The 13,330-nt window shown below is 38.7% G+C and overlaps 1 protein-coding gene across 1 annotated transcript in view; it reads right to left on the bottom strand.

Annotated features, from left to right (window-relative positions):
• LOC122666574 (uncharacterized protein sll0005) overlaps nt 1–13,330 on the bottom strand; it is a 28,994-nt gene that overhangs the window by 10,068 nt on the left and 5,596 nt on the right. The window contains exons 8-10 of the mRNA XM_043862587.1: nt 9,107–9,250; nt 4,440–4,527; nt 1,372–1,745 (exon numbers count right to left, since the gene is read on the bottom strand). Of these exons, the coding sequence (XP_043718522.1) occupies nt 1,372–1,745; nt 4,440–4,527; nt 9,107–9,250 (606 nt within the window). The remainder of the gene's footprint in view (nt 1–1,371; nt 1,746–4,439; nt 4,528–9,106; nt 9,251–13,330) is intronic.

Here is a 13,330-nt window from a genome sequence, read left to right as displayed (position 1 = left end):
TCTCTTGACCATGGGTCCAGACTCTCCCTCCCCCCTAACTTGGGCCCTCTAATGTTGTTGGGCTTATTGCCCATCAAGACCCTTCTTTATCTCTCCTAGGAGTTTCCCAACAGCCCTCTATTAGGCCCATCCCTTGTAAGCATAATGCTTTCTCCTCGCCCTCTCGGCCCTTTGCTGCTGACCCACCCTACCCAAGCCCCCCCCCCCCCCATAACGGTTCAACCCCTAGCACCGTCCAGTCCTCTGTTGTCCCTCAACCCCCCCCTTCCCTGTCTACCGCCAGCACAACATAAGCTCCCTCCTTATCCCAAGAAGAGGTCCCACTTGGACTCTTCCTTGCCCAGCAATGAGAAGCTTTTGCCTCTTAAGTATGGATATCCGTAATCATGTCCTTTGCCAAGATAACTTGTGATAAGATGGGCTATCCTGCATTTTTGCAGCTTGTTCAATTACTGGTTCGTGCAATGTCTCTGACGATGGGTATGTTTTTCAAGCCATGGTTAGGCCTTAGCTTGCTATGGCCTCCTCCCTAAATTTAGTCTGTTGTGGTTGATTAGGTTCTTCCCCTTCCCTTTTCGGGCCCTTGTCTCCCCCATTGTAAACGCAAGGTCTAGTAATTTGTTTGCAGTTTGTTTGTTCTCCAACCCCCTCCTTTTCTTCCTTCGGTAATGAATTTTTTATTAATCCAAAGAAAAATGTAAAAGAGAGAGAAAGAGAGAAGGAGAAGAACAGCAAGAAATATGGAGAGAACTACTACTAACGGTTGGGCAGAATACACCAACCATGGGCTCTAGATTATATTTATATCAGTGCAAACAAAGTAAGTTCATATAACCACTATTACACAAGCCCTTAATCACACCCACTGAATGCCCAAAATACCCCCTGCGGTTATACAAAATAGAAAAAATATAATCTTCACAGTGGGAAAGAGGGAGTATTAGATAAAGAACAATGTATACTTTACATGTGATCAATTGAAGTTCCAAATGTGGGCAATCAGATTTTAAAATGCAAAAGATTCAAATGGAAGAAGTTTGGAAGTGTCGTCCCTATCTTACAAAATATTATCCAAACATAAGGTTCCAGTCATCTTTAACCACAGTATGGATAGATACTTGAGATAAATCCTCAATCGCAGTGTGTCAGTGCACCTCAATCTAAAAGACAAGTGATTCAATTGCACTTCTACAGCTTCCTTTATTTTATTTTAAGTAAACTCATCAGTTACTTCTGTTCAAACATCAATCCAACGATAAGATTCAACCAGATGATAGTTACCCAAGCAGGAGATACATATAGACGATTTCTCCAAGACTAACCGAATAAAATATGCCTTTAAGTATCAGCTACACCCACAGAAACCCATACCTGTGCAATATATGGATAGGCTTCATCAACAATGGCAAATTCAGGGTTTCCCACCAAAGCTATGCCTTCCAATACCCCAATGGCTCTAATTATCAGAGCAAAATAAGCGGGTATTCGAAATGGATAATCAAATGTTATTTGAGCCAAATCTGATGCCAACTCCTGAAAATTAAAATTTTTAGCGCCACCACCTTCCAGTGCCTGATCAAAAACTTTGGCAAGAACTGGCAAGATAGGTTCTAAGTTAACTCCCTCCGGAATGAAATCAAGCTTGACGAAATCTTTAACTATAGCTGCATAGTCTCGATGAATAAGGTGAGCAATCGCTTCAATCATTCCATACTTTTGATCATCAGTTAATTTTGTTACAAGACCTGTGGCAGCAGTGGAAGGCATTAGTTACATTCAAAATGAGTTTTAACCACTAAAGAAAATGTCACAATATATAATGGTGAGCTTATGGGCACATAGGGAACAATGAAAAGCAAGGAGAAAAGATCAATCATGTCATGAGTAAGTCAAAACTAAAGGCATGAGTTAAGACATGGAAAGTTGCAGAATAATTCTCATATATGACATGAAAGAGCTGAAGCAATTTTTGTGAGAGATTAAGATAGTATACAGGTAATACTGCTCTATTGATAATGCATTGATTAACTAGGTTGAGACAATGGAACAGAAAAAACTCATCGGTATCAAAAAGCACATGAAAATAGACATAGTATCCAATTCCTTCAATGTACTAAATCATGTAACTTGAAACCTAGAAAGGATTAATGCTAGTTAATAGAAAAAAAAGAGAGACAATAGTTGATTCTTTTCTGCTGCATTCTGGTGGTTCGGTCCACTGGTTCTTACACCTAGACATGGGATGAATGTCTCCATTATGCTTTCCCCAATCAAGTCAGACGTAGCCAGGATTCATGGTTAGTTTACTCAACTTTGCCTCCATTTCTTTCCATTATTTCCAAGTTGTCCAGTGATTTTACTTTTACTTGATAGGCAACGATTTATTGATGAGAAAGAAAATAGAGCACAAAATACTAATACAACAAGAAATTGGAATACAAGAAGTTAGCACACCGCATAGGTATCAACATGATATATACCCATATCCCCAATTCTATCATAGCTGAATATCCTCCCGGTGACACAGTCTAGGCCTCACCACCCCTTGTTTAGCCAATAAGTTGTCCAGTGATATATATCACCTAGACACAAGATATAAGTCTCTGGTGTTTTCCTTTTTCCAAGTACATTCCTTGGGTGTTCTGATCTACAGCAAGGCAGCAGCCCATAATCTCATGACCATTCAAAACCTAAACTTTAACTAGAATCAAGTTACTGATTCAAATTTGAACAACATGTAAGAGGGAACAGCTACCTATCTTTGCACTTACACATATTGAACAGTTACAGGAGAAATTGTTTTGCCCACCAGAAGGATTACATTTCATTTTGACCAGACATTAGATTGCAATATCTTCACTCTCAAGTTATAGAGGATTCAAAGCCCCAGACAGTTGCTGATGAAGTTAAAAAGGCTTTGAAGGCAATTCATAATAATCAAGTCCGTTTTTTCCAGGGACTGAAAGTTATGTGATCCCAAAGTTATGAAACCTTGGCGTCAAACAGAAGTCAATCAGAGACACCAGGAAAGAAGGTTAAGGAAGCTAGAAGAGAGAAGGGGCAGGATGTGTTAAAACTATTTGAGGTTTGTGTGGCAAATTAAACTCCAAAGTAGGTGGTGGAGTTGACAAAATAAAAAAGGGTACCTATGAGCACTTAAAAATGAAAATAACAAGTTGAAATGCATGTGGTCTGGGTGAGTCCCAACTCCCAACACAGAGACCATTTGAAGAACATGGTCAGGGGAAAAAATGTAGAGATGGTGTTAATTCAGGAAACCAAACTAAAAGAATCTGCTCCAGATCTTTGGGGTGCTCATAATATGAGTTAGCATTTGCCTCCCATGGGCACTTTGAATGGCGGTTTATTGAAATGAAATGGATGAGTTTCAGATAGTTGGAAAGTCTGGTGGAAGCAATTCACCATCTGTTGCAATAAAATGGAGAGCTAATTATTATGAGAGGTCTTTGGTTCATAAAGAGCTTGAAAGCATTCAAAGTTCTGATCTGTAGAGAATTGGTGGGGTTTTATTCAGTCGTAGTGTTTTATGGTTGTTTCTAAAGATCATACCCTGTTTTCTTTGTTGATGTATCTCTACAAGGTATACATTAGTGAAATACCATCCTGGAACTAACTTTTTCAAATAGTTCAAAGAGATTCTAAGGAAAATTACATTGATACCTGATTAAAAAAGTAATTAATTTGATGGTTCCATTTGGAAATAATTAGTTACAACTTTGAATGGTTTATAAGTTATAACCCAAAGCTCTCTGTCTAAAGGAAAACAGTACAGGACTTGAACCATTTCTAAAAACACATATTAAGACCTATGCAAACAGAATCCTGCTCTGGAACTAGCAATAACAAGAGTTCAAATAGATGTTCCCTTCTTCTTTTTTTTCAACACGAAACGGGTGGCGGATTGCTGGTTCACAAGCAGCAGACTTGAAAATGAAGAAAGAAGCTTAACGGATAACTCAACTTAGTCATAGCGCACCTAAAAGTCTAAAACAAACTTCCACTCACACTGGATAGAGATTACTCCAAAATACTGAAATAAAGAAAAGTTATGGTAGGCTTCCCAATTAAAAACATCCATTATCCATCCTCAAAGGGAACTAGTGGTGTCAAACAGCATGCCATGTTGAATATATCATGTGGGTTTTCAAGGAAATACCATAGATTTATATCAAAATACATTTCCAAACTTGGTCTTAACTTAATGGTGACAATAAGTGGCAATATACTTCTGCTAAATCTTTACGTAATCCTACTTTTAATTTCCTAAGTTCAAAGTAATTATGGTCTGCAACTTTATCAACTATGTTCAAGAATAGTCCACTCTTGGAACGAAACTACTTCAAACATGATTACATGTATGATGCTGCTAACCATGTAGAAAGATGATTCTTCACCACATACTCAGAGTAGATTGTTACCAAAGTCTAGTATAGCCAAGTTCCCATCTGATGTGCGGATCAAATTCCCGGGATGTGGATCAGCGTGGAAAAAGCCAGTATCAAGTAACTGAAAATACAAATGACGACAAGTTAATAAGAAGTCAGATAAAAAACAAAATATTAAACAGTTTCTGCTTATATCGTGGCCATCCCCAGAGAAGCTAAATAAAGGATAGAGAACAGTACAGAGCCAATTAATTTTCAAAGCTTTGTGCACTGTATACGTGTACAGAATAGCATTGCTGCAGAGAATGAAATAATGACTATTTCATGTCCACTTAAAAGCAGCGAAGGGGGCACAGAAAAGGAATCACACATAGGAATAATCCAACATGCAACAGATGGAGAAGTGCCAACTCAAGTTCACTTCAGCGTGAGAGCATATACATTTTCAGACAGACAGGGCAAAAGAGAGAGAGAGAGCTGCTCCAGAACCTACAATTTAGTCGAGAGAGAAGAAGGACAAGCATTGTCCTTTTCATTTAGAAAAGTAAATTTTGACCTTGGCATTGTCACTAAAAAAACATATAGGGTGTCAATGGGTCGTATTAACCAGATACTGTTTTTTCTTAGTTTCTAGTTTATATGATTGATGATACTAGGTTTGGCCATTTGGGTTCAGTTGCTGTTGCACAAGTAGAAGCTAATTACTTATCAGGTTTAGGATGATTCATTCCATCCCCATGTCTCCATAGTTGTCAAGGTGACCCAAGGCGGTGGAGGGGTTACCTGCCTAGGCGACAAGGCGCCAGACTAGGCATCACCTAGGCACCTAGGCATGCATGCTGACCAAGCATAGGCTCTCTTAATGTAGAATCATTTGCATTTGATCTGTCAATTACTATGGAGAATAAACATGAACAGGAAATGGAAGGAGAAGAAAACCCATTTAATTCTGCAAACACATCCACTCACCCGCACACACACACCGTTGTAGGGGAGTCACCGCCGGTTGGTTCGCAGTCACAGACTTGCAGCCGCCGCGGGGGATTTGCTGCCTGTTGGGTCGCAGTCGCAGGATTTGCTTGATCAATGAAACTTTTTTTGAATGAAGGAGAGAGCTTGGTGAGGAGGCATCTCCTCACTCTCTCTGTGATATGTTTGTGAAAAGAAGAGGAGTTAGTCATGGAGAAGATGACTTCACAAACGACCCCTATGGTTCTTAAGAGAAGGCTTTACTGTGTGTCGCGGAGTATGTAGAGAGCATGCACTAGCGGCCCACAATCCCTATGGTTGGAATTAGAAAAGATTCCTTGATTCACAAGGTGCATTTGACCAAGTCCTTGAAGACCTCACTTCAATTACTCCTTATAGGCCCTTTGGTGATGACTTTAATTATATATGCCTTCCTGTTGCACTTTTGTTCTTCACTGGGTCACTCACGTCTATTTCAAAAATTTTAATAATGGATAATATTGGCCCCATTTCTGATTTGGGGAATTAATGTATCTCTCCTTTCAAGCATTTGCTCAAATTAGAATGGAACGAATAACTCACACAAAGACCAACATTCATACACCCATCCATCTAATTCTAAACCGTTTAGCTTAAAATGTGGTAATAGTTGTGCTACAAATTACAATAATTAAATATCAATTAGAAGAGAGGCACAGGGGAGAGGAGATGGTTTTGTGTAAATCCACCGATAGGGTGCAACATGAACAAATTAGATGAGGAAACGCATAGATTTGTGGAGGACAGATCTGGCCCTTACACGTGGACCTAGAGACCTGCCATATCCTCATCTATTCCTTTTTTGTGCCAAAGCACGAGCAGCCTTACCCTAAACCACTTTTTGCTCGTGGATTTTACATCTCACATGTGGGCCTTCTCAACAAAGATGTTAGGTCAGATGGCAAAGGGTTTATGGGGAAAGGAGAAGACGATGCCAAAGCAGACTCCCCACCCAAGTGGATCACATCTCCTGACCAAGAAATATCCGGGTTAGCGACACGTATGGCCCTGATTTTTTATGAACAATGTATGATCATGAGTTAGTAAAAGAACCTGCTGTCATAAATTGAAGAAAGTAAGAACACACAGCAGAGGCCAGAGCATCATCATCCTCGTTCCTCAGTTCCCATATCAGGGTCCTTGAGCTTCTTCTCTCCATTTCTACCTCTACGGCTCTACCCAATGAGAGAGAGAGGGTGACAACTGACAAGTTCACAGAGAAAGAGAGAGAGAGGGAGTTGCAAGGTAAGAAGGAGAGATGGAAGCACACAAGGTAGTGGAGCTGGTGGCTCCGTTCATGCTGAAGACGAATCAGATGGTGACCGATCCTTCTACGGAATCACTGATCACATGGGGCAAGTCCAACAAAAGTTTCGTAGTGATAGACCCCAATGATTTCTCTCACAACCTTCTCCCTGCTTACTTTGAGCACAACTTCTTCTCATACTTTGTTTTCAGCTCAACAGGTCATCCGCCCACACCACAAGACTGGCCATGGCATCCAACGTGACGCCCAGGTTACCAAGGCAGTCGCCATTTATGCATGCAGTAAAGTGACTACACGTCATTGCTTTATCATTATCTTCCCATACCATACCATCCGCATATCATGAAGCAATGTCTCATCCGGTATGGATTATGGAGGTCTGCTATAGATGTGGAAATGGATGCCTTGCTTTCTCACCAGACTTGGACTTTGGTAGATTTACCTGCAAGTAAGGACCTCGTTAAGTGTCATTGGGTGTACACTCTTAAGTATAACCCTGATGGTACAGTTGAACGGTTCAAAGCCCATTTGGTTGCCAAGGGATACAAACATACTTATGGTGTGGACTATTATGAGACCTTTTATATGTGCTCGTCTCAATTCTATTCGTGTACTCATCTCCTTAGCTGTTAATCTTGCTGGACATTGAATCAGTTGGTTATCATAAATGCCTTTTCGTATGGTGATTTGCATGAGGAAGTGTACATAGACCAACCTCCTGGGTATGTTGCTCAAGGGGAAAATGCTGGTAAATTTTGTAGACTTCATAACGCGATATATGGGTCAAAACAGTAACCTAGAGCCTAGTTTGACAAGTTTAGCTCTATTGTTACTTAATGTGGGTGCACGCAATGTTATTATGATCACTCAATATTTGATCATCACCGGGACTCCAGAGTGAGTGTGTTGATTAACATTATTATATCTCGTAATGACATACTTGGTATTGTAAAGGTGAATTTCAGGTGACAGATTTGGATCTTCTCAAGTATTTTCTTGATATTGAGGCTATTCGTAGAAAGAAAGGGGTTAGTCTCTCCCAAAGAAAATATGTGTTTAATCTTTTGACTGAGACTGGTATATTGGCATCCAAACCTGTTGATACTCCAATAGATCCATATCAGAAGTTTGGGGCTATTGATGGTGAAGAACTTGCTGAAAAGCATCAATACAGGAGATTAGTTGGTAAGCTCATTAATCTTATTGTTACCAAGCCAGACATAACCTTTGTTATGGGTGTTATAAGCCAATTTATGGACTCACCTATGAAGGCTGACTGAGAGGCTACCTGTCGGATTCTAAGGTGCCTCAAGGGTGCTCCAAGAAAGGGTCTCGTTCATAGACTTAATAAGCATATTGAATTGGTTGGCTATTCATATACAAATTGGGTTGGTGCTGACAGTGATAGGTCAACTATTGGGTATTGCGCATTTGTTGGTGGTAATCTTGTCACGTGGAGGAGCAAAAAGCAAACTACTGTGACGAGATCTAGTGTTAAGGCTGAGTATAGGGCTATGACTCATACTGCAGGCTGCAGCTGAGTTGATGTGGTTGAAATCACTTCTTCAGGAGCTTGTTTTCCTATTACTAAACCTATAAATATGTCTTGGGACAATCAGGCTGCCATCTACATTGTTAGTAACCCTGTTTTTCATGAGTGGACTGTCATTTTGTAGGAGACGTTGTGATGAGGAAACCAATCTCAACTCCATTTGTTACTTCTGGTAATCAGCTTGTTGATATGTGCACTAAAGTCTTGTTTCGTCCAGCTTTTCTTGATGGTTGTTTCAAGCTAGGCATGGGTGATGTACTCCAGCTTGCGGGAGAGGGGGTGTTAAGTTATTTATATTCTCCCTCCTACCAATAGGGTTTTGTATACACGCATCGATAGGGGTAGTTTGGGCTTAATTGCTTATGTTTTAGTTAAGGGTATAATTGTCCTAGTTTAAGGGCGGACCTTGGCACAACGGTAAGGTTGCTCCAGAAGTTGGGAAACAACCTCTCCACGAAGTGGGGGTAAGGCTGCGTACACTATAACCCTCCCTAGACCTCGCAGTAGCGGGAGCCTCGTGCAGTGGGGATTTTTCATAGCATTGTTTTTTTTATTTTTTTTACTTAATACATAATAGTACTGCTCATGGTAAGGAGGTATCTTACCCAAGCTGTGAGTCTTCTTTTCTCCCTCCATTGATCTCCTCTTCTCCTCTTCTTCTTCCTTTCATCTATTGATTGTTTGCATGGTGTAATACTGCTATAAACCACATTATGAGGGATGAAAGTTTCATCATGAAACAAAAGTTCTATTTTAAGTTAAGCAAATTCATGGATAGGGTACACAACAAGTGGAACAAATACCAATAAAATATGTACCCTCAGGCTCAAACTTTTTTTGCAGAATCAAAATGCTTGCATGATAATATAGTACCTGTTTTAGGTAGCATATGACTCCCACATTAACCAGATCTCCAACATCACTTTCAATACTTTGTGATAACTTCTCTCCTTCTATCCAGCCTGTTGTTAGAACCTTTCTTGAAGTATATTTATGGTACGTTTTAGGTATAACAACCTGAAACATCAGAATTTTCAAGATCACACAGCTACCCTTGCACACTGTAGGAGATCAGATAACATATTTGCACTATAAAGAAATTATAAACAAAGCTCATGAGGGAAATATTGTGCAAGAATCTGAGCCCTATTGGAGAGACAGACTGAGTGACAACTGTATCATGGCCCTTTGTTCAAACTCAGTTTGTTTCTCCTTCCAAGGAGACCCAGTCAGAGGTCGAAAGAGACTCTTCTAATGCTATTGAGTGGATCTCTTCAACTATGAGAGGCCCTAGACTATCCCCTTTCAAGCGAAAGGCTTGCTATCTAATATCCAACCATCAACATCTCATTCTGTTATAGATGCCAATCTAGCAATTCATTGGTTGATGAGCTATCTAAAAGTGGAGCTTTCATGAAGGAACAATAATAAATAAACCTCCGTCAGAAGAGGTCCTCCATGCCATTGCATGTTTGCCAGGGCATTAAAGATTTAAGAAAATCACTAGACCATTTTTACCCCAACAGGTCTATAGGTGGCAAAGACTACTTCAGAGGGATCATATTTACTGCCAGACTCTATTTGTACCATAGTTGTCAAGGCATTTCCTAGGCGACAGCCGCCTGATTGCAGGGCCCCTTGCACTGGTGTTTATTGGTATCGAACCTGGTATTGGCCCTTATTTATGTCAAATATCATTTGTAAAAATATTTAATTAAGATATTATTCATAAATAAGCAAATACTCCCCCTATTTAAATCCAATAAAAGTAGTTAAAAAATCAAATTCCAAAAGAATAAAAAGTCAACACCCCCTCCCCCCCGGTTCAAGAACAAAAACTGGATTTTCGGGGTAGGTGAAAATTTCCACTTTCAAATGTTGGGGTTTTTCTCAAATCTAAAAATTCTATAAATCTTAATATGGTAAAACATTGCTAAAAACCAAAAGTGCGGTAAAATATTCATTTGTTTTGATATATAAAAAAAGATTTTCATTCAGAGTGATTTTGACAGCATTTGTGCAAACCAAATAAGGTTTGGCCGGAACATAACTTCTTCTATATAAATCAGATTTAAGCAATTTTGGATTTGTTGGAAAGCTGGTTTTTGCCCTAACTAATACAAAAAGTCTCCGAGTGACTTTGACAGCATTTGTACAGACCAAATAAGGTTTGACCGGAACATAACTTCTTCAATATAAATCAGATTTAAGCAATTTTGCTAAAGGGTGTTAAACATTTCGGTTAAACTGTTCGGTTCAGTTCAAACCGTTCACCTAAACGGACGCAATTTTTAAATCATAACTGAACCATTTATTAAACGGTATCATGGTTTCAGCTTAAACGGTTCAGTTCGTTTCGGTTTGATTTTGACACCCTTGATTTTGGATTTGTTGGAAAGCTGGTTTTGTGCCCTAACTAAAAGTCTCATGTAAAAATAAAATAAAATCATTTGACTAGTCAAACTTCTTAGGGAACAAGAACATCTCTCTAAATCAAGAGCAATTTAATTACTTATAGATAAGATCATATTTTCTAAGAACAGTATAAACCAAATGTGAGACTAGTATAAACAAATGTATGTTTTGATTGTTTCAAACTTCCAATAGCTTGCTTCTTCAGTTCTGCTGTCTTCTAGTTCTATGCTGATTTTTTATGACTTGATGTGGCTTAATAATATTGATTTTTTATGACTTGATGTGACTTAATGTTATTTTTGATGACTTGAAGTGGCTTAATGTTGATTTTTTATGACTTGAGGTGACTTAATGTTGATTTTTTATGACTTGAGGAGGCTTAATGTTGATTTTTTATTATATAAGTTATATATTGTAGCATACTAAAATATTGAAGGGGAGAAATAAAAAACAACACTTGAGGATGCCTAGGCGGATGCCTTGTCGCCTAAGCGCCTAGGCACCTCTCCATTGCCTTGGGTCGCCTTGACAACTATGATTTGTACAAACCCAGAAATAATAACCCAACCAAAGTCACTATCAACTGCTTACACAGTTATTTCTCCTCTTGTGGTTGTTTCACTATTGATTACTTATTGAATTTGACCAATGTCATATTATTAGTGCATTCATGTTGAATTAGGCTATTTACGAGGTATTTATTTTTTTCTCATACTTTAGCTGACAGCAGATCAATTGGTTTACACGACTACTAATGCCTATAATAATACCTTTGTATAGTAATTGAATGTGAGGATACCATGATTGATAGCTATAAGGAACTAACATCCTATTATACATATTCGGTGTCTACACAGAGAATCACAGGCACGTCCCTCACCTTCCATTGACTAGTTCAAATGACAATGTGATCATTACTGGCCTTAGAAGTTATTGATGCAATACATGCTAGACTTTCAGGAAACAACTGGGCCGTGAGCACTACTAACTGTCACATGTAGAATAAAAAGTTACAAACTTACTCTTCCAACTCTAGGTTTACTTTAGGAGAGGTCGATATTACATAGTTAATTTTCAATACGCTATGACACCAATTTGCATCAGTTATGTTTTCATTAACATCAGACCAAATAACCAGATCACATATGATCATTTGGACTGTTAACCAATGGGACAAATGGTCCATCCCAAAGTAAAAAAATTTAGAAGAAAAACTGATCCGTAGCTGCCCATTTCTGACAATCAAATTGTTTAGGCTGTCACAAAAGACCATCAGACAAGACATGATCCATAGATTATATACAGGGGGAAAGGACTCTGTCAGGAAGTGTGCACGGTGCACCCAGACAGAGGGGGGGAAATGACCACCCCGCCCCCGTGAAAGGCTGAAATGCCACCCCTGTTGATGCTCCACATGCACTCCCATTGGCCCCCGTGCTGGACAGAGAACGTGCTTCCTTATATATATTTCAAAGAAAAAAAATCTTGAAACTTTCTTTCAAAGAGATTGAGACCCAAGACCTGAAACAAGGATATTAATTAAGTACTTTCCCATCATGCCACGGTTTCTTTTATGCCAGAACTCAACATATAAAGTGTAAATACCATTTTTTGTGAAAATTACTGCATACCTACTCAGCCCATTTGGATAGGCAGCAATCCTCTGGGTTCCCCAAGCCTAAGCAGTTTGACAGCTGTTCCATTTTTTTAAAAACACTGGTTCTTAGGTACTGATTGAGGTCTCAACTGGTTGTAACAGCCATATTGTAGTTGGCAGAATCACAGCCACTTGCCAAATTGGTATTTATATAATTTGGTACAAGAATATTCTACAAATACAGATCTCCATACTTAAAAGTAACTTGCAGGATCTTTTTAAGCTTTATTTTTCAAAATTCTAAATTATTTGATATGGATTTTTAAAACTCAAGGGCTTTACTGTAATTTTGCATACATGACATGATGACACTAAGATATTAACCAAGATACATTTAGGTTTTACCTTTTTAGGTGTTATTAAATTATTAACCAAATATTATGGGTATTTCTTTGGAAGATTCACCATAAAATAATTTTTCTCACAGGAAAAATTAATTTTGGTACATGCAAGTTGATGCAACTCTATATGTTTTAACAAGGATTAATTAGTTACTCGTTATTTTATAATCATTTTAATTTTTAGAAAGAATTTGCAGCAATTCAACATGGTGGACCCCAAGATGGGCTCTGCAACAAGTTTCAAAGATGCTATTTATACTTTACTTCTTTTCAGATACACAAAGCAGAATAAGGTAGAATAAATGAAAAGCTACAAGTCTCAAATTACCCAGCATATGATCCTAACACACTCAAGTAGTAAGGGGCTTTTATCCAATGATCTTATCCAGCTTCCATCCCCATACAAAGGATCCCAGATCACAATCCTCATCAGTCCCACTGAAGGAGAGAGTTGGACCCGGTCCTTTTAAAATATTTGTTCTAAAATAATCTTATCACCTCTACCAACCACTCATGTTCAACTCAGACAAACCAATTCTTTGGTATTAGTGTATTTGATTGCTACACCAATATCTGTCCAATTCATGGAAGTACGTCAGCATGGATAGATACATCACATTCAAGCCATAAAAAACAAACCTATACACTCTTTTGATAAACGCTTTTCCCAATTCTCAGGCATGT

The sequence above is a fragment of the Telopea speciosissima genome, chromosome 7 (genome assembly GCF_018873765.1).
Source record: "Telopea speciosissima isolate NSW1024214 ecotype Mountain lineage chromosome 7, Tspe_v1, whole genome shotgun sequence".
Lineage (NCBI taxonomy): Eukaryota > Viridiplantae > Streptophyta > Magnoliopsida > Proteales > Proteaceae > Telopea > Telopea speciosissima.
This window is presented reverse-complemented; position numbering and strand designations above follow the sequence as displayed.